Here is a 24,674-nt window from a genome sequence, read left to right as displayed (position 1 = left end):
TACCCGCCATCTACGTTTCTATTTCCCAAAGGCGTGCTCCATTCTCATCCTACAACTGCTTACATGGTAGTTAAATATTTCTTTTCTACAATGCAAATATCCACTCAAAGGCTTCATTATTAATGTTTTTAGAGAGTGCAGTGAGTCTCTGGGGATAAGAAAAGGAATGCTGATGCATCCTATTGCTGGCTCTTCCCTTTGCCCAACAACACACATGGCCAGCTGTCCAATATTATATGTGAGAAAAATTTTCCTTCCTGACCCTTCCCCAGGTAGCAATCACTCTATGCCCTGAAGCAAGGTATTTTCTTCTACTTCTCTATTTTCTAATTTCTCCCTTACTCATCACTGAAAACCAGCAACATTTTCTGAAAAATCTAACACTTTATTCTCCATTAAAATCAGTTAAACTAACATGTAGTTAAGAAAGGTATTGCAACACACTCAGGAATCAACCCTTCACTTTGTGAATGTCAGCAACTGACATGAAAATAACAAAGAGATGTTTCACCAACAGTTTCAGTCAGAAATTCCCCACATATAACTCTATTAGTGATCTCTTCAAAATTGAGAAGTGTTATCAAATACCATACTACTTTTTCAATAGCATTACAATGACTTTAGGAAGAGACACATTTCTAGATCTGCTAATATGCCTGTGAGGGCTAGGTGGCAATGGATAAGCTTAGCCATAAAGACATGGAAAGCCAGTTGGCATGCAGCTACCGGATTTCCTGGTAACCCCACACATCATCAGGAAAGCATATTTGGGTGTTCTGAAGCTCAGGCGCCAGTGCCACTCATTACTGGTTATGGCATAGTCCACTCCCACCTCTCCTCTCCACACGTTTACTCAAAGATCTACACATTTCCAATTTCTCTCTTGCCCGTAATGCTCTATTACAGATTTAGAAACGGTGCCGGCTTCTTGAAAAGCAGCAGCTAACAGATGGCAAGAGAGGAGCCATGGGATTCTGTCAGAGTTTGGTTCTCAGGCGCAAACTTTGGCTACACGTCCAACCAGGAGCTACCGGCGTAATCCCACAGAGCCGAGGCCGGGCCCGGCAGCAGCACGCAGACGCGAGGCGAGAGCCGCGGCGCAGTTCAGACGCCGCTCTCTCACATCGAAGCGGTGACCTGTCGGGAAGCAAAAGGCTGTTTGTTACGATGCCTGTGTTTTGTGCCAATTACGAAGCGGTTACAGTGAAAAATGTCGCTTTGATGTAAATCTCTTCAGGTAGTGAATGTTAAACACCGCGCACCGCTGGGTAGGTGCATGATTTTGCAGGATTGGAGCCCGCATCCAGGAGTAATTAGTAAGACTGTGCCGATCTTCAGTCCGTGTACTGGGCTGCTGGGCCTGATGCAGCGGCTACACAGTTGGATACCGTAATTAGCAGAGATGCAACACAGTGAATAATTGGAAAGATACGGAAATGCCACAGAAGTTTATATAAGGGGAAAAAAAAAATCCTTAGATCTAGACAACCTCGTGTCACCATGAAACTTCAGGCTCTTCTTTTGAGGGGGTGTGAGGGAGCGCTGCTATTAAACCTGGCAATTTTCTAATTTCCTCTTGGCTGTGCCCAGGCTGTGGCTACGGGCAGGTAGGGACGGCCACAGGGCAGCACCGAGCCCCCTGCCCCGGGGGGACGAGCCGGGGGCGTCCCTGGGGCACCGGGCGGAGCGGAGCGGGGTTGGGGCCGTCCCTCCCCGGTGCCTGCCCGCCGGCCCGGCACCACCCCGCCGCTTTCGCTTTCGCTTCTGCCTCGCCGGAGCCCAGCGCCAAGGCAAGCCCCGGAGCCGCTTCACTGCCCCTCCGGCCGCCCTCCCTGCTCGTCTCACAGGCGGAGGCTTCCCGCCGTCCCCCCCCAGCCCCTCCGCCTTCCCGCTCCCCGCCCCCCGCCGGCCCCGCTTCTCCTCCCCCGGCCCCGCTTCTCCTCCCCCGGCTCCCCCCGGCCTCCCCGCCGGCCGGCAGTCCCTCTCTTCTGGCCGGCCTTACCTCCCGTGCCCCCCGCGGGGTGTGGAGGGGCGCCGTCCCGGCGGCTGGCCGCACGGCCATTTCCTGGAGGCGTGCTTGCGATTCCGGGCATGGCCGCTGGTGGTTGCCCCACCTGTGTGGGGCAGCTGCCCCGGGGCGGCTTCTCCTCGGCCTCCTCCGACTGCTCGCTTTTCCTTTCTTACCTGTTTTAAACGTGGCTAACAAATCTGTTTGTTTGTCGAAAGCGGGTCCGCTGTTGTTCTTGGGGTGCTCAAAAACCTGCTGGGTGGTGTTGGGGGTCATGCAGCCGGCCTGGTCCTGCTGCGGGCTGCCCGAGCTAGATACAGACGTGTACACTACTGAGTAAACGCGTTGTAAAAGCAACTTTAATCTGCCTAAATGCGGGGATGAGGCAGGAAAAGCTGCTGCTTTTCCTCCTGAAAATCTGAGGCCGGAGTTGGACAAATGGCTCTGCAAATCCCACCGGGAGCAAAGATGTGGGGGTCCTGCTTTTCCTTCTCCGCTGCTCTTCTCACCCCGTGCTGAGCTGATGCAGATTGCTATGCTATCAAAAAATGACTCTTTACAGTTTTCTGCTAGCTTAACAATCTAAGTAAACTTAGTGAATGGTCAACTCGGTACACAGAAGAAAAGAGAGACCAATTCTTTTTCATCACAAAAAAAGTAACTAGACCAACTCAGCCATGTGGTACCTAGTGTCCCTTTTGAGATGACTGAAGATGTTCCAAGCTTACACCAGAGTAACAAAAAATTGGCTGAAATATAGCAATTTGCATAACAGGCTGGTTTATGTCATGAAAAGTGTCTTAATTTCCAAGAAACGCTCCTGTTTTTTTCCTAATGACTGTACACATGTATTAATTAATCATTAGAAGAATATAAAATTGGTATTTACGGTTGATATAGACAAAACAGAGAAATTAAAAATTAAGATCCCATCCACGGAAGATAACACCAAGTTTTCTCTTATGCTCATTTGCTTATGCAGATGAAAACACAGGAGCTTTCTGGGTGTTTCGGTACCAGGTGGGACTGCAGTTCTAAATATTTTGATGTTAGTTGTCCTTGCTTTCTTCTCAACGCACCTCTTCCCAAGCATGAAGCATTTTCAGGGAATTAGACATAAGATCTTGCATCATAAAATGATTTTTATTTCTGTGCTTATCTGCATTTCTGAGTGCTGTTAGACAAGTCACTTGTTGGTAACTACCACAAGGTATTAAGTACAGAGATGGCTGGGCACGTGCAGTGTCCCATTAATGTGGTGTCAAAAATCTATAGCCACTCTTCCTTAAGTATCACACGAGACCAGCAATCCCACATGTATCTGGTTTAATGTTTCGGTTTGTATAAGAATTTCTGAAATAACAGTTTTCACTGAGGAACACTTACGTTCTTGTACTTCTGTTTGTAGATGTCAGGAGCTCACCATGTTGATAATTCTACTGAAGAGAGAAGTGATGAAGGTCAAGATGATGTAGTTGATGCAAAGCCAGACAGAAGTAGTAGACTCTCAATTTTTGCAAAGTAAGTTGCTACTTTTATTTCTGTTATTTTTCTATCAGCTATGATACTGCTCTTCGAATAGGATTCTAGTATTCAGTGTGCCGTGCCCACAGTGTCAGAGAGGGTCTGATAGAGAGAAGCTGTATGTTGTGTAAGGTCTAATGTATCTAATCAGTACCCTAAAGCTGAACAGCCCTCAAGCTGCTCTGATTTACAGAGACCTATAGTATCTCTCATCAGCTTACTTGGTAGTCAAGAGACCACTAAGTTCGTTTAGCATCAATTGTAGCCCCTCGTCTTAAACATTGCCCTTTCGTAGATCTGGGAATTAAATATGCCATTAATTATCTATTTTACTGCATTCAGCTCAGCTAATCTCCTACATCACTGGAATCCCCTGCTGACTATTTAAGTTAGTTTGAAGCCTGGATGTGCCATCTAGGCTGTAGCACAAAGAAGCCTCACTGAGTCTAGAGATGTAACCCATTACAGAGGAAATTAAAAGCATTTCATTTTAAAGCCTAGTAGTCTCACTGAAGCATAATCTCACTTTCATTAAATGTACAGGCAGCAAGAACTATGTACTGCTGTCTGTACTCCTGAAAACACTAGATAAATGTGATTGAAAATGAAAAAGACAAAAAATGAACACGCAAAATTTACAAATACTGTTGAATGTCAGAAAAAGACTACTTCTCATTGTGAACTTCTTGTATTTTATTACAGGTGTTTATTACTAAGACTATTGCATTTACAGAGGGGTTTTGATTTTTTTTTTTATTGGACATTCACATTCAAGTGAAAAGTATAATTCAGAGAAAGTATATGTGCCATTTAATTTTATTTTTGCAGCTTATTATGAGAGGCTAATGTCTATAGCAAATCTGTGAGAGAGCTGAAGCTGCCTTAGTCTTAAGTCTTAGAAGACTTTTGATGTGCTGTTAAGCAAATCACTCTACTTTTGCTGTCTCTCATTTTCTCATTCCTCAAGTGTGTTTTATGATGTGTATGCATATTATTAATTTTCACAAACTCACATACTACAAAATAGACAATGTAACATTTATTTCTAAATCTTGCAAAATACTTTTCAAAGGTTTCTTTTAAAATGTATTAAATGTGTGTTTTAATATACGAATGGTCTTCTTTACAAGAGGTGATATGCTAATATTATTATTAAATTATGCAACTCAAAGTTAATCATTCCTGAAGGAAAGGCAAGAATCAGCATTTCTATCACTTTTCTTTTTTTATAAGAAATTTTTCAAGTAATTTGGCTATTCATCAGTTTGAGGCATTCATCTTTTGGCAACTCCTTGAAGATACAATTTGAAACATTTTTCTTTAGAAATAAAAAATCACTCAGATAAAATAAATACAGAAAAAAAAAAAAGAATAAATATGAGGTACTTGAGAAGATTCAACGTAGATTTTGTAGAAAAAAAAATAAAGCCCAAGAAATCTATCAAAGCTCCGTGAAGAAGCTGATGATAGTTTAAAGAGTGATGAGCTGCTGTTCTACCAAGAAGGTCTTAAAAATCCAAGTACACTGATAAAGTCTTTGTCTTACAGAAACTAAAACTCTTTGGCCTGGAGGAAGATAGGAAAAGAATGTGAGAGCATAAAGAAAGATGGGGTATGATCTAAAATAGTGACTGTGATGTAGGAGAAAGTGAATAGAGAGTGACTGGTCATGGTGCCTCACAAAACAACTAGGGGGCATCCAATGAAAAGTTTATACAGTCAGTTTAAAATAATCAGATGTATTTTCAACATAGCTCAGAGTGCAGTTGTAGAATGAAGTTGTAAAATGTCACAAGATATGCAGATGTCAATACTTTAGCTGAGTTCAGAAGAAATTAGATGAATATATGGAAGAAAAGGCTGGTGGGAATACTGATGTTAAAATCTTTGGTACAAGATGTCCCTAAATGAGTTTTCTCTGAGAGTATTCCGTACCGCATTTTTTCATTTGTTCTCTTAACTCTCATTACTAGTCAGTACCAGATACTAGGTTAGGTGTACTGTTAGGTGGAACCGGAGTGGTTCTTGATTGCCAAGTCTCCACTTTGGCAGCATAAAATTAATACCTGAAAAAAAAAGGTGTCTGGAAAGCTTTAGATTGACTGCAATTATATGGTCTGTTGTTTTGTTTTAGCAACCAAATTTTTACCAGCTGTGCAGTACTTTCAAGGAAATTCAGCATCTGTTTCAATTATTAGTGCTTAAAATACGTAATCTCGGTAGGAAAACAACTAGCTTGGTAGATCCGCATGTTAATTTTAATGTGGAAGAGAACAGAACAATGAGAAACTGTATTCAAAGCCATGCAAAAAGACCAACTTCTTCCAGTAGCTTCACAGCTTCAATTCCTTTTCCTTTGGCTGTGACTGGAGATTTATGTACAAGAGCAGTAAACAGGTGAAAATCTTCTTCGATATAGCACATTTCTCTCCAAGAAGTCTGTGACCCTGGTTTACTAAGGAGGTGACAAATCTCAGAACAAAGCACAGAGTGGCTTTTTTATGTGGCACAGTTTATGGGAATTCTCTTCTACATACTTCCTTTTCTTGGAAAAAAAAAAAAAAGTGCTATTACTTAGATAATTTGGGTGAGGAAAGTGTTTGGGCTTGTTTTAGGGGTGTTGTTTTTTTTAGCCACTAGATGGCAGACGGGTTTCACTTTTGTTTACTACAAAACACGACATAAAGGATAAAAATTACAGAGACTTGCAGTTCAACCAAAAAGTTACATTTCAGAAAGCAAAGACCTCAGGATGCGCTCTGGCAAGCCTGAGCCAAACGAAACTTTAAAAGACACTGATAAGCAAATGTTGAGCTGAGGATTTGAAACGCATTTTTTAATTCTTCATGTTATAATTAAAAACTGATAGAACTTTTCCCATATATTTTTTTTCTCTTCTTTCCTGCGTGTATTCATGTTACGCTTTTTGAGACTTTAAAAATAGTCTCTACTTCTCCAAAGGACAAGTTAATATCTTCATTTGGAGTCTTTTATTAGGGAACTCTGTTAGGGAGATTGAGAAACAGAGTAGAACCTAGGTTAGCATCCAGGTAACATAATTTGTCATGAAATAGAGTAGAATTTGTGTTCCATTGTATTATATGGAGCTAGGATTTCTCTTACTCCTAATGTATTATTATATTTTTTAAAGTTACATTTGAAAATGCCCAAGATAGACTAGCACTAGCTCTGTTAATAGTCATGATGGTCGGCTTCAGTGAAGAAGCATAATACAGAAGAGGGTAGTTGTTAGTAGTATCTAGATACCAGGTTTATACTACTTTAATTATATAGAAACCTCTCTCTGTCCGCTAGTTACTTTTATCCACTGCAGCTCTGCTGTCTGGAAACAGAAGACATCATTTAAATGTATATATAAGAATTACAAATACTGAGTTACCATTGAAACTGATACTGTTGTATCATCAGTGCAAAAAATTTTGAGTCATAGAATCATAGAATGGTTTAGGGTTGGAAGTGATCTTAAAGACCATCCAATTCCAACCGCCTGCCAGGGGCAGGGACACCTCCCACCACACCAGGTTGCTCAAAGCCCCATCCAGCCTGGCCTTGAACACCTCCAGCAATGGGGCAGCCACAGCTTCTCTGGGCAGCCTGTGCCAGCGCCTCACCACCTCTGAGTGAAGAATTTCTTCCTTTTATCTAATCTAAACCTACCCTCTTTTATCTTAAAGCCATTACTCCTTGTCCTATCACGACACTCCCTGACAAAGAGTCCCTCCCAGCTTTCCTGTAGGCCCCTTTAGGTATTGGAAGGTCAAATACATGAAATGTATTTTAACAAAATCCCCATAAGGAAATTGAGAGTCTGGTAGGGTTCATTGACATACACTCACCAAGAGTACTTCATCTGTTTAACAGTGTAAAGTAACAAAATATTTGTATATTATTTATTTCTGCCAAGTCAGGCTACTATAAAGTTTGAGACTCTTAATTAATTTGAAAATTTGCAAGAAACATCAGTGCGTATCTTACTTCTGTAGTTCAAGAGTTATGATATCTACCAATTAAATATCCAGGGTTCACAGGTATATAGGGGTGTTTTCTTTTCATCTGTATGGTATTTATTTGGGCCACATGGCGTCAAAATGAGGAACCATGGATGTTACTAAAGCTGTTTTAACTTCATGCCCCATATATCAGCATAGTCACATTTCTAAAAATAAATAATCCTATCTTTCAAAGAATAAATACTCCTTTTTGAGATTCAGCCACAACTGAACCTCAGCTATGGAGCTGCAACAGGAGTAGAAAATTGTCTTTGTTTTGGCCTTGCTCTTTTATTGTTCCTCTAGCTTTTCAGGAGATATTTTCCATTCACTTTTGGTTACCAACAGTTTCTTTTTGTTTGGTTTATAAGATGTTTTGCAGGTAGAACTTAGTGAAGAACAGATTCGCATCATGTATTTCTCTTTTCGCTCTCACATCTGCATATGTTTTCTAGAGTTTCCCAGTTTGGTTTTTTGAGGGACAAAACTGGGGAAACACTGGGGAACACTGTGCTTGATCTAATACATTAATTGCTTTATTTACTGATAAACTACTGCTGGTATCATTGTATGGTTGTGAAGCAGCTGTATCGGCCTCCAGATCAGCTGTTTCTGCCTTGAAATTAACGTGTTCAAATCCAAATGATGCTTTGAATGATACCTCATCTTTTTTATCATAACTTTCACAGTTTTAAAGTAAAAAATGCAGTTTTGTTGCAGGTTTTTCAGCCACAGAATATTACAAACCTTTCAAACCCAAATATTGCTAAGTACCTCTTTTATCCTTAAATTAGGTGTAATAAAAACAGCAAGCTACCTTAAAACAAATAAGAGCCAATGAATCATTATTTGAATTTATGCTCTGGGCTGGAATGCAGAGATCTGAACTGAACACTTGGTTCAGCCTTAGGTTTCCTCTATGTCTCTAAGCAAATCACCACGTGCCTTAGTTTTTTTCTGTAAATGGGTGATGATCTTTCCTTTCAGCATCCTATAAAGGCTATCATTTTAATTTGTTTGATGTTTGTGGGTTTTGCCTTCACAGGCTAAATACCAGAGTAAGTCCCCCAAAGCACTGAACATTTAATTTCAGAAGTAATAGCTTTTGGCATCTCTAGTCTGCTAATATTAATTCCTACATAGACAGTAAAAGAGACTTTAACATAGTACAACAGAGGTGTTTCTTTTTCATTACTCTCTCTTAAGCTGGAGGTTATTTTTTATTTTTTGTTACTGTACTTTTTGTTAGATCTAGAACTCAACTTATAGAGAACGCGGCAGGAACATTTAACATCAAGTTACAACTGTGGGCAGTGCTTTCCCTTGGACACTTAATAAATGTGCCATATAGGAAATACCCAAGTGTCTTCAAATAGCGTCTAGCCTAAAGTATTAAGAAGTCGTTAATTCATAGTCAGTATTTGCTTCCAGTCTCCTTGGAGACTTTCTCATGTGCTGCACAGCAAACACTGGGTTATTCTTGAACTATATCTGTAGCAATCACAACAGTGAGCTAAGTAGCCTAATTCCTTTTTATTGTAGTAATTTATTTCCTTCCTTACAATAAACTCTGCTTGTCAGCAGTTAAAATTTGGAGGAAAGCTGTTGTATATTTTCATTTTTAACCTTCTAAAGCAACCAACGACTATCCAAATTTATAATAAACAAAAACTGTGTCAGAGTAAACGTGGGAAATAGTTCTGTGAATTAGAATACAAAAGAGGTTTTGTAAACCGTGTGTGTTGTTTTGCATTATTTTCTTAGGAACGTTCACTGTGTAAATATTGTAGTGATGGTGAATGGGGTTCTTAGAGAAGGAAGGAAGATGTGTTAAAAAGCAAAGCTTGCTGTCCCACCTGCATCTCAAGATCTGCTCTGTTTTCCTACACTTTTGCATAGGAGCAGTGATAGAATCAGAGTGATGGGAGCGTGTTTTCCGCTTGTCAGCAAAGGTAGGTCAGGCCTGCATGACCTCAGCTCGCAGGGCGATAGTTGTGAGGGTTTGAATAGCCCCATAGAAAAGTCCAGCGTGACCCACTGCTGACATAGGCGAATCTTTGGGCCTGAGCACAGAACACAACCTGTTTCACTCTCCAATGTAGCCCTGAGCATGGTGGGCTCCTAGCATTAGCAAAGAAGATTAGACTTGCTCTTGGCACAAGCTGAAGCTATTTTCAGATGCAGTGTGGAGTGCCATTTGATGATGAGCCAAGGTACTGTAGAAAGTTACTTATCTCCTTCTTTCTCTGCCACCTGTTTGGAAATCTCATGGATGTGCACCCTGAAAGAGTTTGGCTGTGGTGCTTATATCAAGCTAATAATAATTATACTGGTGTTTTCCGATAGGTAATCCTAGCTAGAATGTTCTCTTAGAAGCTGTATTTGGGGGTTTTGCTTTATTTTGAGTCATTTTCCAAGCAGCCTCTGTAGACCTCTTAATAGTTCCTAGTACTAATGACAGATAAAAGAGGCTGTATCTTTTGTATTGTATAATTGGGAGTTGCCTATATACTTTATACTACTTAGGATATTATGTGCAAGATTTCAGTTTTCAGAACACCCATGGAAGGTGTATACGCTCAGGTTTTCCAGAAATGAGTGGAAAGCCTTTCAGCAAGCAATATTATTTTTGATAAAATTTTACCTTTTGAATATTATGTTGCATATAATATTGTGAGACCTGCACAGCAGATACCATGCAGGAAGTTAATTAGGAAGCTGAAGGTGAATTACAAATTGATGGTTAAGAGTTTAGAATATGCTCTATTTTGGTCAACTGCGGGTGTTACATCTCCAAATTTTCGTGTAGGCTGTAAAATATCCATACAATATTAGGTGCCCAAAGACTAGGATACTGCAACCTGCTGTTTGTTTTTATCTTATTTTATCCTGTCTTTTTTTTAACTGTCATGAAATGTGGGCAATATTAGACATAAAGGACTGTTGAAACTTTTTTTTTTTTTTACTAAGTGGGACTGGCTTAGCACCAGTGTACTCCATCTGCTTCATTTGTATTTAATGAATAAAAATGTAGCCATGATTTTGATTTTATGTTAAAGCCATCACTAACACAAAATTAGGACAGTGAGATACTTGGCACTGAGGGTCATGTTTTAGTGATGGGACTTGGTAGGTCAGCTCGATGGTTGGCCTTTAGGATCCACCTTGGTTGGTCTTTGCCAACCCAGGTGATTCTGCGATAGATTTAGGTACAATGACTAGAACTCCAGAAATAGCTGTAATGTACAAAGTATGTTAAAAGCTGTAGTCTGAGGTTTGTTCTTTCAAATAGCTCAACTCAATTACACGGTGTGTTTCCAGTTGTGCTTAACTGGGTTTCTCTGTTTTCCAAGTTCTTAGAAAACTTCCCCTCCTGATTGGAGAGTGGTCTGAAACTAAAATGGCACTAAAAAAGCTACAAGGGTAGTTCAGGTTTTGAAAAAAAAAAAAAAAAAAGTCCTATAATGAGGGATTTAAAATGTATTCTGTTTAGTTTCTCTAAAGTTGAAAGATAATTTGTTTATACTATATATGTGGGATATGGTATTAGGAGATAGGCTCTTTTTGCAAGAAAAGAATTCATAAGTAGATCCAACAGAGTGAAAATGTACACAAGATATAAATTCAGACAAGCAGATATTTAATAGTGAGGGCATTTAAACACTGGAATATTTTATTTAGGCACAGCAAATCTTTGAAAAAGCTTGGGTATGTATCTGAAAAACATGCTTCAGACAAAACAAGCTGCAGGTTTGTAGAAACTACTGAATGGGGTTGTGTGGTTCGTTTTGCAAGAGATCAAAGGAAAAGCACGCTCGTGCTCACACACAGGAGAGTCAGCTACTGCAGCGAGCATGCTGCAGGTCACCGGTGGATTTTGCTCGCCTCTGCGACTGTTGCACTTGTGAAGCTTTGTGGTAGGCACGGCCGTACTGGGGCTGAAGCTAACACACTTCAGATTGTGGCTTCAAAGGATGTGGAACACGCACAGAGCCACGGGTGCAGTTCAGCTGCAACCTGGTAAACCATGGCAGATTGGCCATTAAGGTGCCGGGGGCCTTTAGGGGAATGCCGTATTCTGTGGACTGCAACTGTTTGTGTATTTTGCAGTTAACGTAAAACTGTTAATGCCTACACGATCATTTACTATTCAGGGAAGCTAATGTGCGGTAACCAAAGATAGGGAGTGGTTTCTGGACTAAAATCCCCTGTAGACCTCCACAGTACACAGTAAAAATGCCTTTGGTTGCAGGAGTTTTTTCCACCAGGCACGTGCCAGTAAGCTACCTCACCTGCTCTGGACCTAAAGATTGTGCAAACGTGTGCTTGCTAAGGGCAAAACAGGGGATTTTAAATTCATTCTCTAGGTTACTGCACACTACTATCATCCTGTACAGAAGCCATGAGATCTGTAATTGCTTTATGAGATCTGTAATTGCTTGAAATAAGTTTGTTTAGGCTGCATTTGTAATGAAAAAATGAAGGCCCAGTGACGTGGAGTTAGTTTCTCAAAGTTACTCAACAGCAGAAGCAAAATTCGAACTCAGTTCTCCATCCTGAGCACAGCTATATGGCTCTGAATGTTGGTAACAGCACGTATCTTCCCCCTGGAACCAGTCAAGCATTTGGGGTTTGTTTAATACATTTCATCAAGTTAACTCAGCAAAGCATAGTCAGCATGTTATCTTAATAAATACTTTTTATGGCTTGTGTTTTACTGTTGGAGGTGATCCAGCATGCTACAAGAAACTTAGGAAAATGCCGGGATTTCTTTAAAAAATTGAAGCATTTTATTTTGCGAATTTTCTGCAAAACCTGTAACAATACTGCTACATGTTTCATAGCAAGACCAAAAGTCAGATTTTAATATGAAACTGTTTTACTGGCCTGGAACCCAGTCTTGCCTTGGGCAAAGAAATTGTTAATGAAAGCTCAGGTCTTTCCCAGCCCTATTAGTATCTTCACAAGTTCAAGGAAGTAATTCCATTATTTACTTAACTCCTTTCTTTCAGGACTGATACAAGAATATTTTCCTTTCAAAATGAATCCTAAGATTAGTGTGTTTACAGTTAGAAGAAGGACTCGGGGCATGTTGTTTTCCTAAGAAACAAGGGACTCTCTTCATCAGCTTCCTCATATCAGGTCTGTTCAAGGAAAAGTCTTTTCCTCTGGTGATTTTAAATGATCTTTGTTCGGTCAGCTGACAATCCCGTTCCAAAGAAGTCATGAACCAACTGGCAGTTTAAAAGGAGGCTGAAGACTAGATATTTACTATGGCCCTGATCTTGTGAACAGTCAGAAGCAGACTGTATTTAATGGCCTGTCTAGTCCTCTTACTTTTAGTAGGTCTGTGGGATGTGCTCACTAGGGGGTGTGGTGTTAGAGTAAACACACTTGCCACTTCCTGGCATTCTACCACTTCCTAAAAATGACTTTTGTGGTTTAGGCACTTTGGCAGAGTGGTATGTGAAGAAGAAAGCACTGGCCAGACTTTTTCTGTCATTGATAAATACGAACCTTACGCTCTGGTGTTATCAAGTTGATCTGCTTCACCATCATTTAAAATTTCTTTAGCATAGAAAACAAGGCTATTCTATTAGAGGGAACAAAAGTATAGGACTGTATATTTGTTTGTTTTCTGTTTAAATGCTTCTTTTTTGTATTGTGTTGCTTGTTTGCTAGTGTTTTCTAAATTGACACTGTCAGTTTTCATACCTTTTGTGCAATCTCCTTGCCACAGTAAGTAATATAGGTGCAATTACGTGTAGGTGCTTTCAGGGGAACTTCTATGTTCAATTTTGTAGGACCCCTTTTATCTTCTAAATGAAGGGTTTCTATGTTGTTGAAAAGATTCTGACTTCAATATTAGAAATCTTTTCAGCTGTTTTAATATTTCTCTGGAGCATATTTAAAAATGGCCTTCTAAGGACTGCTTATTTTGTTGGTGCTGGTTTATCAAAGTCAGCAATCATTTGCTAATAGCTTTCTGTAAAGAAATTGAAAGTATGCAATATTTCCTTGAACTTCTTCCTATATTATCAAATATTCCTCCTTTTTCCTCAGGAGATAGTTGCTTCAACTATTAAACCATTTTTCAGTTTACCAACTGGCACATAATTTGGAAGCTTGGAGAACCTTTAAAGTAATAGATTGTGAGGCGTAGTATTTATTTTCTGACTTGGTTTACAATTATATTTAAGCTCTTTCAGGAGAGTCGTTGGTAAGGTGTTACCTGTCTGGAAAAGAGAGAAGTGGAAATCGCATCTGCTGCTGGGGTATATTCAGGAGAAAAGGTTTGAGAGCCAGTTGTGTTTCACAGGCAGATTGCAAACAGAATGGAGATCTCCCAAAAGCCAATCTCTTATGCAGTGGCTCCAATTAGTATTTAAAGTAGATTGTATTTCATATTCCAGCATGCAGCCTTGCTAGCCTGTGACCCAGAATCATATAATCAAATGCAGCGTAACACAGATGTAGTATTTGGACTAGCCTTTCTGGGTAATGCTTAGTTAATCCCACATAATTTATGCTTGCTGGTTATTAACAGTAAAAGAATATTCATTTTATAAAGGAAGCTTCGAATAGTGACACATTCATCTTGTCCAGAAATGTTGCTGCTTTGCCAACCTGATGCAATATTAATGGGAAAAGGCAACAGGATAATCTATTATTTGCATGCAGCTCTAAATCTGCATGACATTTTACCAAAATGGATCTGACAAAGAACAAAGAGTCTGCCTTAAAGTACTTAAGATCTAAAAAGCTCTAGTCAGGTTTAACAAGTGTCTTGTGCTTGTTATTACTAATAGGTTCCAAGAGAAAAAAAATCAAAGAGGGGAAAGTGTACAGCAATTAAAGGTGTACTAAATAGGGTAAAATTAGACTGGATAAAGTATTGAAACAGGCTAAAAGTATTAAAGCTGGCACTTTGGTTGTATAGGAGTAAGACCTATCCATGCATGATCATCAGAAAGCAACAGACATACGAAGAGACCCCTAATTACTGAGACTGGAGTAGAAACAGGAAACCAAATTTTGAACCTTGATTTGTCTAATTTATGAATTTTGTTTCCTGATCACTTCTTCAGAAGAATAATTTTGAATTGGTCTCCACCACACTCAGCTTTACTACACAGAACTTGATGGTGCCTTGTAAATTCAGACAAAATCTTCCTTGCATTTTCAGTGTTTCCCATCTATCCTGTAACTATTTACTAAAAAGAAAAATGAAAATCCACTGCGGGAGGTTTTCCCCAGGAGAGCAAACATAGCACTTGTGATAAGTAGTTGCAAACACCCTGCATACTATACGTGCAATAGTGGAAGAAGTGGGGCTTTTAAGACAGATAAAGCAGCATAGAACCACACAAAGTGCATATAAATAAAATCAGCACGATAGGCTACCAAAGTTTCTGTAGAAGTCTTAAAAGTAAAATATTGTCCTTCATGCTTACCCACTCTATTCAATGGGGAATTTATTCAAATGCAGTATTTTAAGAGGTCGACAAATATAGAAGTCATGAGAGAGACACCTCAGTGGTTAGTAATAGAATAAAAAAAGAGCACTGCAGTTTTAAGATGCCTTCCATCCCACAAGATTAAATGCATCAAAGTTCTTTTGGATGTTGACGGATTAACTGAGATTTGTACTGTGGACTTTGTCACTGTACCACCACTGTCATCTTTCTGGGTGGACTCAACAGAAAGGCTGACAACCTCAAACAACGGTAAATATACTTTCCAATGGCAAAAGGTATGGGGACTCCAGAAGCAACCCTGAGATGATGTATTCTGTAAAATAAGCATGCTTTTTTAGACAAACAATTTTTCTTTTTAATAGAAACCCGTTACCAGTCATTCAAAAATGATACATGGCTGCACACCAGATTAAAGAAACATGCCAGACTAAAAAAAAAAAAAGCTATCACAATATTCTGAGACAGTCCTAATAAAATAAAACTTAAATTTACTGAACTTCGTAGAACAAAAGTCAGAGTTCTCTCTTGCATGTGTGTGTGTACTTTGAATAGAAATACATGGAATCAGTTTAACCTTTTCCACTCTCCTATGAATGGAAACTTCCTTAAATTGAATAATATCTTAATTGTTGTTTTTTAAATCTACTTACATCTTCTAGTATAGCAACAAAAGTCCCTGACTTTCTGTGGCGTAAAAAGGAATACAGCTGTTTTCAAAGCCCAGGTATGCCCTGTAATATCATTGTTCAAATTTAATTTCTAATTAACACTATAATTTCCCTTAGAAAAGAAAAAATGTAAAAACAAACAAACGTGAAACAGGGAACCCCTCCCATCCTCTGAGTAGGAAGTGATGATCAGGACCTGAGCCCAGGAGCTTGGCTGGAGCAGGTGGAAGAGATGATGAGAGACTGGGACAACCGAGGAAGCCCTTGTCCTGTACACAGATTCTTAGTACGTTGGTTTGTCATACTAGTAACATATGTGGTAGCAAAGATAGTGCAAGAGGGATGCTAGTAGAAAGGAAGCCAAAGTAGAGGAAATTGTGGCTGCTAAGAGACACTGCTTTCAGTAAAATTGACAAGATTTTAATTTTTTATTGAAAATAATCTTTAAGGATGTTTAAACGTTAACAGTGGTATTTTTATCTGTAAATCCTGATATCTTTACATACTGACATCATAGTTTATCCAAAGTGTAACGGAAAGTTTGTTGTGATAACTAGCATTCCTTTGTACAGTCAAGATCAAAGTTACTACTGGTGCAAATGAATTTATCTCCATTGAAGTCCCATTCCCAGACAGACCATTGTCAAGCCTAAGCCCTCGATTTAGAGACACGGTAAGGATGAAAACGTGCAAGATACATGAGTGTGCCAAAGTGGAGTTTTGATCTTCCTGAACTCTTGACCAAAAGGAGAGAACATGAAATATGTGAGAGCACTGATTGAAAGACTGTTTCTGTCCAAGGGAAAGATCACATTGACCACTAGTGGAGTGGGGAATTAAGGCATGGCTGTAATTAAAGGCTAAAGGAAGACGAAACAGTCATAAAATTCAAGCTTCTATTTAGTCTGGGCAAGTTTGAATTCAAAAAGAGGGATGATGCTGGATGTCAGAGAAGCAGAAGGAAATAAAACTGACGGCAGATAGATGAGAACAGTTTATAACAGCACATAATTAACCCATGAAAACCCTTTCAGAAACTACTGTGATTAGGATGCCTAGAGAACAAGTCAACATTTATATTAACATGTGTCCAGTTCAGCGCTTACAAAATAAAAAAATTCTCTGGAAAGCTTTATCCTTTCATTCGTAAGCCAGCCTCTCACTAACAAGGAATTTCCCTTAAGGACTGATAAGTACATATTTATTACATTATTAATCATTATTGCAATTATTTAGCTTGTTTAAACTGAAGAGTGGGATTTTATACTATCAGCTTAGGTCACTCAGGCAATTCCCATATTGCACTGTTTTGGCACGGCAAACAAAATCTTAAAAAAAAAAAAAAAGAGTTCTCACTGGACTGTAGAGTGGGGATAAGTATATAGCACAACCTTATTCATTCAGTTTGGACAGATACCAAAAGATTTCTGGAACTGTTTTGTTGTTCTGCCAGTAAAGAAATGATAGGCGTAACCCAGTAAGATACACCGTGGTTGCTTATTATCTGATTATCCTGTTCAGGATGGAAAGAATCGTTAGAACAAAACCATACTATCTTTTGTAAAGGAATGGGGAAATGAAATAAAGGGTTCGTGCGGACTGCCATGCTGGCAAGGCTCGTCTGTGACATTTTGACATTGTACAGCCCAGAGCTTCTGGCCTGCTTTTGGAAATGCCAGCAGTAGCTACATCCCGTAAAGTCCTGAGACTTTCTGCATGAATGAGTGCGAACTCCTGAACTCGGAAGTGAAGTGGTTTCAGAGCAGAAGTTGTGGGGCTACATTCCGGGGCCAGTTCACCCAGCTGCTATTTTCAGAGAGCTTCTTTGTAGGGCAACGTGACTGCCTGACTTCTGGTCTACAAGTAGATCACTTCCAGCATTTTAAGAGAGCGGACAGTATAAGCACGACACTGTACCACTTATGTAGATCTGTCCTAAGTGTTCATGGGCTAGATAAAAAAGGAATTTGTGTAGAACAGCCATGAAAATATCCTATTAGATGTAACAGCCACTGCTAGTCATACAGCGTAGTCAGGAAGCTGCTGAAGCCAGGTAGATCTGTAGTATTTGAATCCAGTGTGGACTGAGGAAATTAGCCTCTTCATTGATCTGAGTGCTTATTTGTTGTTTTGAAATTTATTTCTCTTTTTTTTTTTCTTTTCTCTAAAGAGTTGTCTAGTGATATGGGATAGGGGGAAATCTTAGGCTAAAATAAGAATCCAAGATCTCTTTGAAACTCAAATGTGATATTAACACCATACAACTGTGGATAATTCTTTAAAATGGTTAAAATCTTTTTTTTTTTTTTTTTTTTTGAGGCAAAGCATATTTAATTATTGCTCCCAGGGCCCTCAAGAAGTAGTATGTAGGGAGAATACCAATACTGGTGATTTGCCAGAAAAAAAACACTGTACTTTCAGAGTATCAAATACAGTCCTCAAGTAGGTACAATTCAAAACCTAGTTTCATAGTCTCTAAAAGAATTCTTAAGAGAAGAGATGACATTAGGAGTGTTATGTGTAAAAAGAATACAGACACAACACTCACTAGGTGCAGCTATTTGATTTGGTCCTTTATAACAGAGCACTCAAAGATACGAAGGAACTGTTTTAAAATTGAATTGCAGTAGCATTTAAATATGATGAATCATCCAGAGATGGTTTGTTATGGTTTCCAGTTAGGCCTGTCCTTTAGTCATAAAAAAGAGGACGCTTGGAGCCAAAACAATTGCTAAATCAGGTAGGTAAGAAAGCACGTTTCCTAAACAACATTTCATCAGTTTGCAGCAATCTCATGTCTACAGGCTGTTATTGAAGCAAATAGCTTCATAATTCTCTAGAAAGATGTCAGAATGAGGAGCTTGAATTATGGGAAAAATCTCATTTGGTTAAAAACAAACTGTAAAGTGCAGTTAATTGTGCTAAGAAAACAGGTTATGTTTTCCTCCCAGACTTCAGCAGTAAGTACTACTGGAAGCAGGATGCTGGACTAAATCAGTAAGAGATTTGTTGATACCTTCTGCCCTTTCCTGAGCGTTGTTTCTAACTGTGCTGCTCCAGAGCTCGGTTTTATTTCTGAGACATCATCAGATGCTTTAAAGGCACTCATTGGCTTCAGTTCTGCTTGTGGAGATCTCAAAATCGGAAGCCAGCTGGCTGGACCAAAAAGTCCACCTCAGAGCAAATACTGTTGAGTTCCTCATGACTGTACCTCAGGCGGGCATGCTGGCTGTAATAGATTGTTCTATAATTCTTCATTTAGAGTAAATTGGTGGGTAAGGTCCATGCTATCTCTCAGCAGCTCTTTCTCATTCAGTCTATGGTTCCCTCAGAAAGCAGAAAGATCAGTGCATAGCTGAATGAATGGAGAATATTTATAGGGGACTTTTTTTTTAACGTGAGGTTCAGATGCTGATGAGATTACACTTAAAATTTACTTAGATTTTGCTTAGTTTCAAACTATTGATTGACAGACCAAGTTAACACATGACCTGTTCACACCTATAACATTTCTCAGTAGAAACTATCAATCTTCATAAAATCTAGGGATGGTGATTATTCAGTAAACAAATCCTATCATGCTATGGGGTATACTGTGTATCTTCTTGTCATGTTTGGAATAGTTAGTAAGGATGATCTGTCCGTGCTTCCATGAATTACTTGTAGCAAAAATAAAACAGTACTTATGTCCCGAACCGTAGTTTGCAAAAGCCTGACTTAGTGTTTAACCCATTTGTTTTATCCATGGTATTTGGGTCAGGGTCTGCTGCTGGCTGCAGTTCAGTCAAGTGTGACTTTACCGTCATCAAAATCCAATAGCGTACAGTAATCGCTGCATGGAAATGACAAGACTTAAGCAATGAGTTAATATCTCTACATCTCTATCTGAAATATGAAGGAAGAAAACAAATAAGAGAGAAATAAAAGCACGAGTTCAGGCTGCTGCAATAGTCTGAGTCAAGATAAATAGGCACGTTGCATGTGACTGGCCACTAACAGTATTTTCATTTGGTTCACATAGAAAAAAGAAGAATGGAGAAGAAGAGCAGCCAAAGTCCTCTCTCAGTAATCAGTACCGAATTGTTACACCCACATTCCAGTATAATATGGACTACAAGAAAGTTGGCAAATGTATTATTATAAACAACAAAAATTTTGAAGATAAAACAGGTAATGTTCTTTGCCTGCTTGAGAAGGGAGGTTGGACCACATGACCTCCAGAGGTCCTTTCCAACCTAAAGCATTCTGTGATTCCTTTGATGACATTCATTACAGATTTTAGATTTTTTATACTTTCATTTATCAATAAAGCTATTATTTTCAGAATATTGCATTTTAATTACTATACTTACCTTATTTGAGAAATAGTTGTTCCTACAGTTTATTCCTGTTCTTTAATACTTACACTGGAGTACCTCTTTGCAGTTCCTTTGCAGTAGATATTTCAAAAAGGTTTAGTTTGAAGTTAGCAGAGCAAAGTGACATCACTTTGCTCTGCTAACTTCAAACTAAACCTTTGTCCCAGACTTTAAGGCTGTGTTGTTAAAATTTGAACTTTGGTATCTGCACCCCATGTTATAACTTTCCTGTCCCTGAACTACAGCTAATAGCCGTAGCTGTGCTACAAAAGCTAGTATCTGTAGCTGTGCTCGGTTCACACTCCTGTGGTAGAAGCCTTTAACTTTCCAGCCTGTGTACAGTTTTGAAGCAGATGATATTTGCGTTATAGTCAACTTCATATTTTTTTTCCCCTACATGCTGGGCAAACACATTAAATGAAGAGCTTATTCCAAAGAATTTACATCAGTGTCTTTTATGTGGGTATCATAGGGACTCTTTTTCGACAATCATTCCTTGGGGTGCTTTATGCATGTGTTAGTCTGCATAACCAGAAGGAGATAGAATCCTCCACAGAGGTTCCATGTTCCAAGATTCTGGAGGTATGCCAACAGTTTTCAGGATAAGATACATGTTAACGTTGAACTTTGCATTATTTTACATTAAAAAGAACCTCACAACTGTTCTAATGCTGAAAATTAACGTTAGAGGATTGTTTTAAAATTGTCACCTTTCGATATGTAAATTATTTTGAATTATCTAACGTGCAATCAACTGTATTCTTTCTTTTCTGACAGGAATGGGTACACGCAATGGCACTGATAAAGATGCTGGAGATCTAACTAAGAGTTTTAGAAACTTAGGTTTTGAGGTTCATATATACAATGACCGAAGCTGTGATGATATGGAAAAACTACTGAAGCAAGGTAAAAATTTACAATCATAGAATAATTTATTGTGGAAAGGACCTCTGGAGATCACTCAAGTTATGCACTGCACAGAGCAGGTCAGATTAGAACAGATTGCTTATGCCCCTCTAAATGAAGTTTAGAAAGTGTAGAAAGACTGTGTTTCTGAACAGATTAGCTTTAATTCCCCACCTCTTCCTCTAAAGTCAATTCAGCAATACAGTTTTATTGTCATAGTAGGTGAAGAGCATTGTCATTTAGTGAAGAGTTCGGCCTGTTTACTCCAGTGGGCTATACTCTGCATTCATTTATTCAAGGTACTCATCACATTATTAAAAAGTGGGTTGTGTCTTTATCCACTTCTTATGCCTTCCAGAAGAGGCCCACTGCATTTAGTCTCAGAAAGTTTTCATTTAAAGTTTTACTTCCTTTTGGCTAAAAAGTATTTGACTTGTAGCTGCTGAAGAGAATCACAGTGATGCTGCTTGCTTTGCCTGTATCCTTCTAAGCCACGGGGAAGAAGGCCTCATCTATGGCACCGATGGACCTATGGCTATCAAACATCTGACTGCACTCTTCAGAGGAGACAAATGTAAAAGCCTTATAGGGAAACCCAAATTATTTTTCATTCAGGTAATAGCTCTAAGGTAAATATAATACACTACTGCAGCAGCAGGGAAGACATGTTTTGTCATGTGTCTGGTCTTGTCGTCTTCACTGCTGTTTCAGGCATGCCGAGGCTCTGAATTCGATGAAGGTATACAAACTGACTCTGGACCTGCAAATGACACTCTGGAAACAGATGCCAATCCCAGATACAAAATTCCTGTAGAAGCAGATTTTCTGTTTGCATATTCCACAGTGCCAGGTAAAAAAAAAAAAAAAAAAAGAGTGGGGGAGGAAAGAAGCCTGACAACTTATCACTCATATGAATTAATCACACACTATTTGTAAATTAGGTGTGCACTTTTACATTTAAATTTCAGTAACGGGTATGTGTTAGTAAATAAAAAAGAAACAGTTATATTCTGTTAGATTTTTTTTTTAATTCTGTTTTCCGTCTTCAGAATTTTAATTTTGTTTTTTTTTCTTCAGCAACCGTAACATTTTTATTTTCAGAAGTGCAAATAGACGTGCTGTATATGTTGACTTTCGCTAACATTCAGAATTTTAATTTACTATGGTTAACAACCTTCTTTTTTAATGAGAAGTTAGATTCTAAAGAAAGTACTCCTACTGTAGTGCTGTGGAGCTAAAAGTATAGCATGCATGTCACAGTAGCAGTGAGTTTGTAGGAGGTACATAATTAAAATAGAGAGTGTGAATCTGAGTATGAAGCTATAATCATCAGGAACAGAAATAAGTTATCTTAAATATGTTTTTTAAATTGCTTGATAAAAAAACATGATTTGAACTCCTTTATTACAGCATAGACAAAGTTTGTAGGCAGAGAATTAATCTTTGATTCGAGTTGCTAATATAGGCGGAAGAAGTTGGAAGTCCTATCTTCAGTTCTCAATTGACATTTTCCAAGTGTAATAGTTACTCCGATAAAACATGTCATTTCTACAGAACTTGTGTCTCTGCCCCCAGTGCATCCATCACAGCCGCTGCAGTACTACCCTAGCATTGTAGATCCGCATTGATAAGCTGGTGTACATTGGTGGGCAAAAAGCTAAGACCCAGCATACGTTGGGCCAATGTGTTGTATCTTTACCTTTCGTGCTAGCTACCACTGAAACAGGAGAAAGCCCAGATTTGGCAGGTAAGAAGGCACTGACGTTACAGATGGCAGAGGAAGGGGATACTGCCTTTTCACAGCCCGTTTTAGTGACTATGTTGAATTTGAGTTGAATGCAGGAAGAGGATAGTTTATGGCATGAAGCTAATACAAAAATAAGGCTCTATGGAAAAATATAGAATGGTACCTTGGTATCGTAAGGACTGGGGAGCCGATGTTATTCTCCACATTAATAAAGCAGGATAGGTGATGCAAATAATAAGAATTAAACTTTGTATGTGCAGTTACTGTAAATCCAGAATCTTTCACACAAACTAGTAAATCTCTGATATTCCATTCTTCAGTGCAAGACAATAAGAAAAAAGGAAAAATAATGTACTTTTTTTATCTGTCTTCCCTGTAAGGTTATTATTCGTGGAGGAATCCTGGAAGAGGCTCCTGGTTTGTGCAGTCTCTGTGCTCTGTGCTAAATGAACATGGAAAACAACTCGAGATCATGCAGATCCTCACACGGGTCAACTATGTGGTTGCCACAAATTTTGAATCACAGTCTGATGATCCACGCTTCAGTGAGAAGAAGCAGATTCCCTGCGTAGTGTCTATGCTCACTAAGGAACTTTACTTCTGAAAGCAGATTTTAATGCAGCCAATGATGTGAGATCAGGATATGGTTTTGGGTGGAGATTGGATTATAAATTGGAATAACACTATTTTATATAATGCAATTACACTAGATTTATAAATTGCATAAGCTGGGGTATCTGATGGATGGACAATATACAAGATTTTAAAGAAAGAAATGCTCTGGACCAACCCTACAGCTAATACAAATTATTTTGATTTTCCTTAGTGTGGCTCTCTTGATTTATGGGTATTGAAGATGTTCTGAGAGTTAGCTACCTGATCCATAAAGGCTTATTCCAGAAAACAGATTGTAAAATTTATTTTAAAAAGTATCAGTGAGACTTCATCTTTTCTCTCACTACTAGCTCAAGGAACTGTAAATTCCTTGTAAATTTCTGAAGACTGTCATACTATGGGAATGTCCAGAGATGAAACTGATTTTGTAGCTGTTTAAAAGGGTGGTTCATAGTCTAATTTATTCATTTCCTTTTTTATGAACATTATTAATGATGATTAATGGTTGCTCTGTGCTTAATATGGAAGTCAAATTACTTAGTTATCATTCTAGCAAAAGGTGGTTTTATTTGTAGGTGATTCAGTTGAATAGTATGGAAATGTGACAAATACAAACAATTTTATTTTATTCTAAAATTGGGCAAATTGTAATTGGATGATGCCTTATTAAAATGCCACTTTGGAGACTTTTGCTTTGCAAATGACAATTAACTGTTAGAACGACCTGAAACAGTGGTATTGCAATTTGTTTGCCTGCAGAAATAAAAATACCTGCTTGTTGATTCAGAAGTTTTGAATCAACAGAAAGTTAATGTCTAGGCTTTGTTATAAAAAAATAAAAAAAGGTTTAATGTTGAAATGATAGAATTATGTGAATGTTTACAAGTGGATGTTTAGATTTAACTTCTGTCTGTGAGGAATTTTGCCAAGACTGGAAATAGTTACTTGAATCAGAAACCAGAAGTGCCTTTTTAGTTACTGTGTTGTCTTGATCTTGTATTTTGGAGATACGTCAATGATGATCATATTCCTACTTTTTATATTTTCTTTACGTTTGGTAGCTAGTTCAGAAAAGTAAGTTTTATGATTTGGTTAGACTGCTAAATGATAAGTTATTCACCCTTTTCCCAGCTAATGCATTCTATACTTTTTTTTTTTTATATAAATCTTCTAAGAAAATATTTACATGTTATTAGGGCCAAATTACCAACGTATTAAGTTAATTTTCTTACAAGAACTGTGGCATAGTGAGGCATATTTTTTCATAAGTCAAATTTACAATCGTTTGAATAAAATGAATTACTGTTTTGTGGAAGTCTTGAGCATGACATCAATAAAGACCTGTTTTGTTTTTTAATTT

At 38.5% G+C, this 24,674-nt stretch overlaps 1 protein-coding gene across 1 annotated transcript; it reads left to right on the top strand.

The window, feature by feature from the left end:
• The first annotated feature begins 1,597 nt into the window (after window positions 1-1,597).
• On the top strand, window positions 1,598-24,671 carry CASP7 (caspase 7). The gene is made up of 7 exons (XM_048060512.2): window positions 1,598-1,790; window positions 3,417-3,529; window positions 19,710-19,858; window positions 20,824-20,952; window positions 21,392-21,567; window positions 21,664-21,802; window positions 23,080-24,671. Exons 2-7 carry the CDS (start codon window positions 3,417-3,419, stop codon window positions 23,301-23,303), a joined length of 930 nt encoding a protein of 309 aa, XP_047916469.1. The 5' UTR covers window positions 1,598-1,790; the 3' UTR covers window positions 23,304-24,671.
• Window positions 24,672-24,674: the final 3 nt, after the last annotated feature.

This window comes from Anser cygnoides, chromosome 7 (genome assembly GCF_040182565.1).
Source record: "Anser cygnoides isolate HZ-2024a breed goose chromosome 7, Taihu_goose_T2T_genome, whole genome shotgun sequence".
Lineage (NCBI taxonomy): Eukaryota > Metazoa > Chordata > Aves > Anseriformes > Anatidae > Anser > Anser cygnoides.
This window is presented reverse-complemented; position numbering and strand designations above follow the sequence as displayed.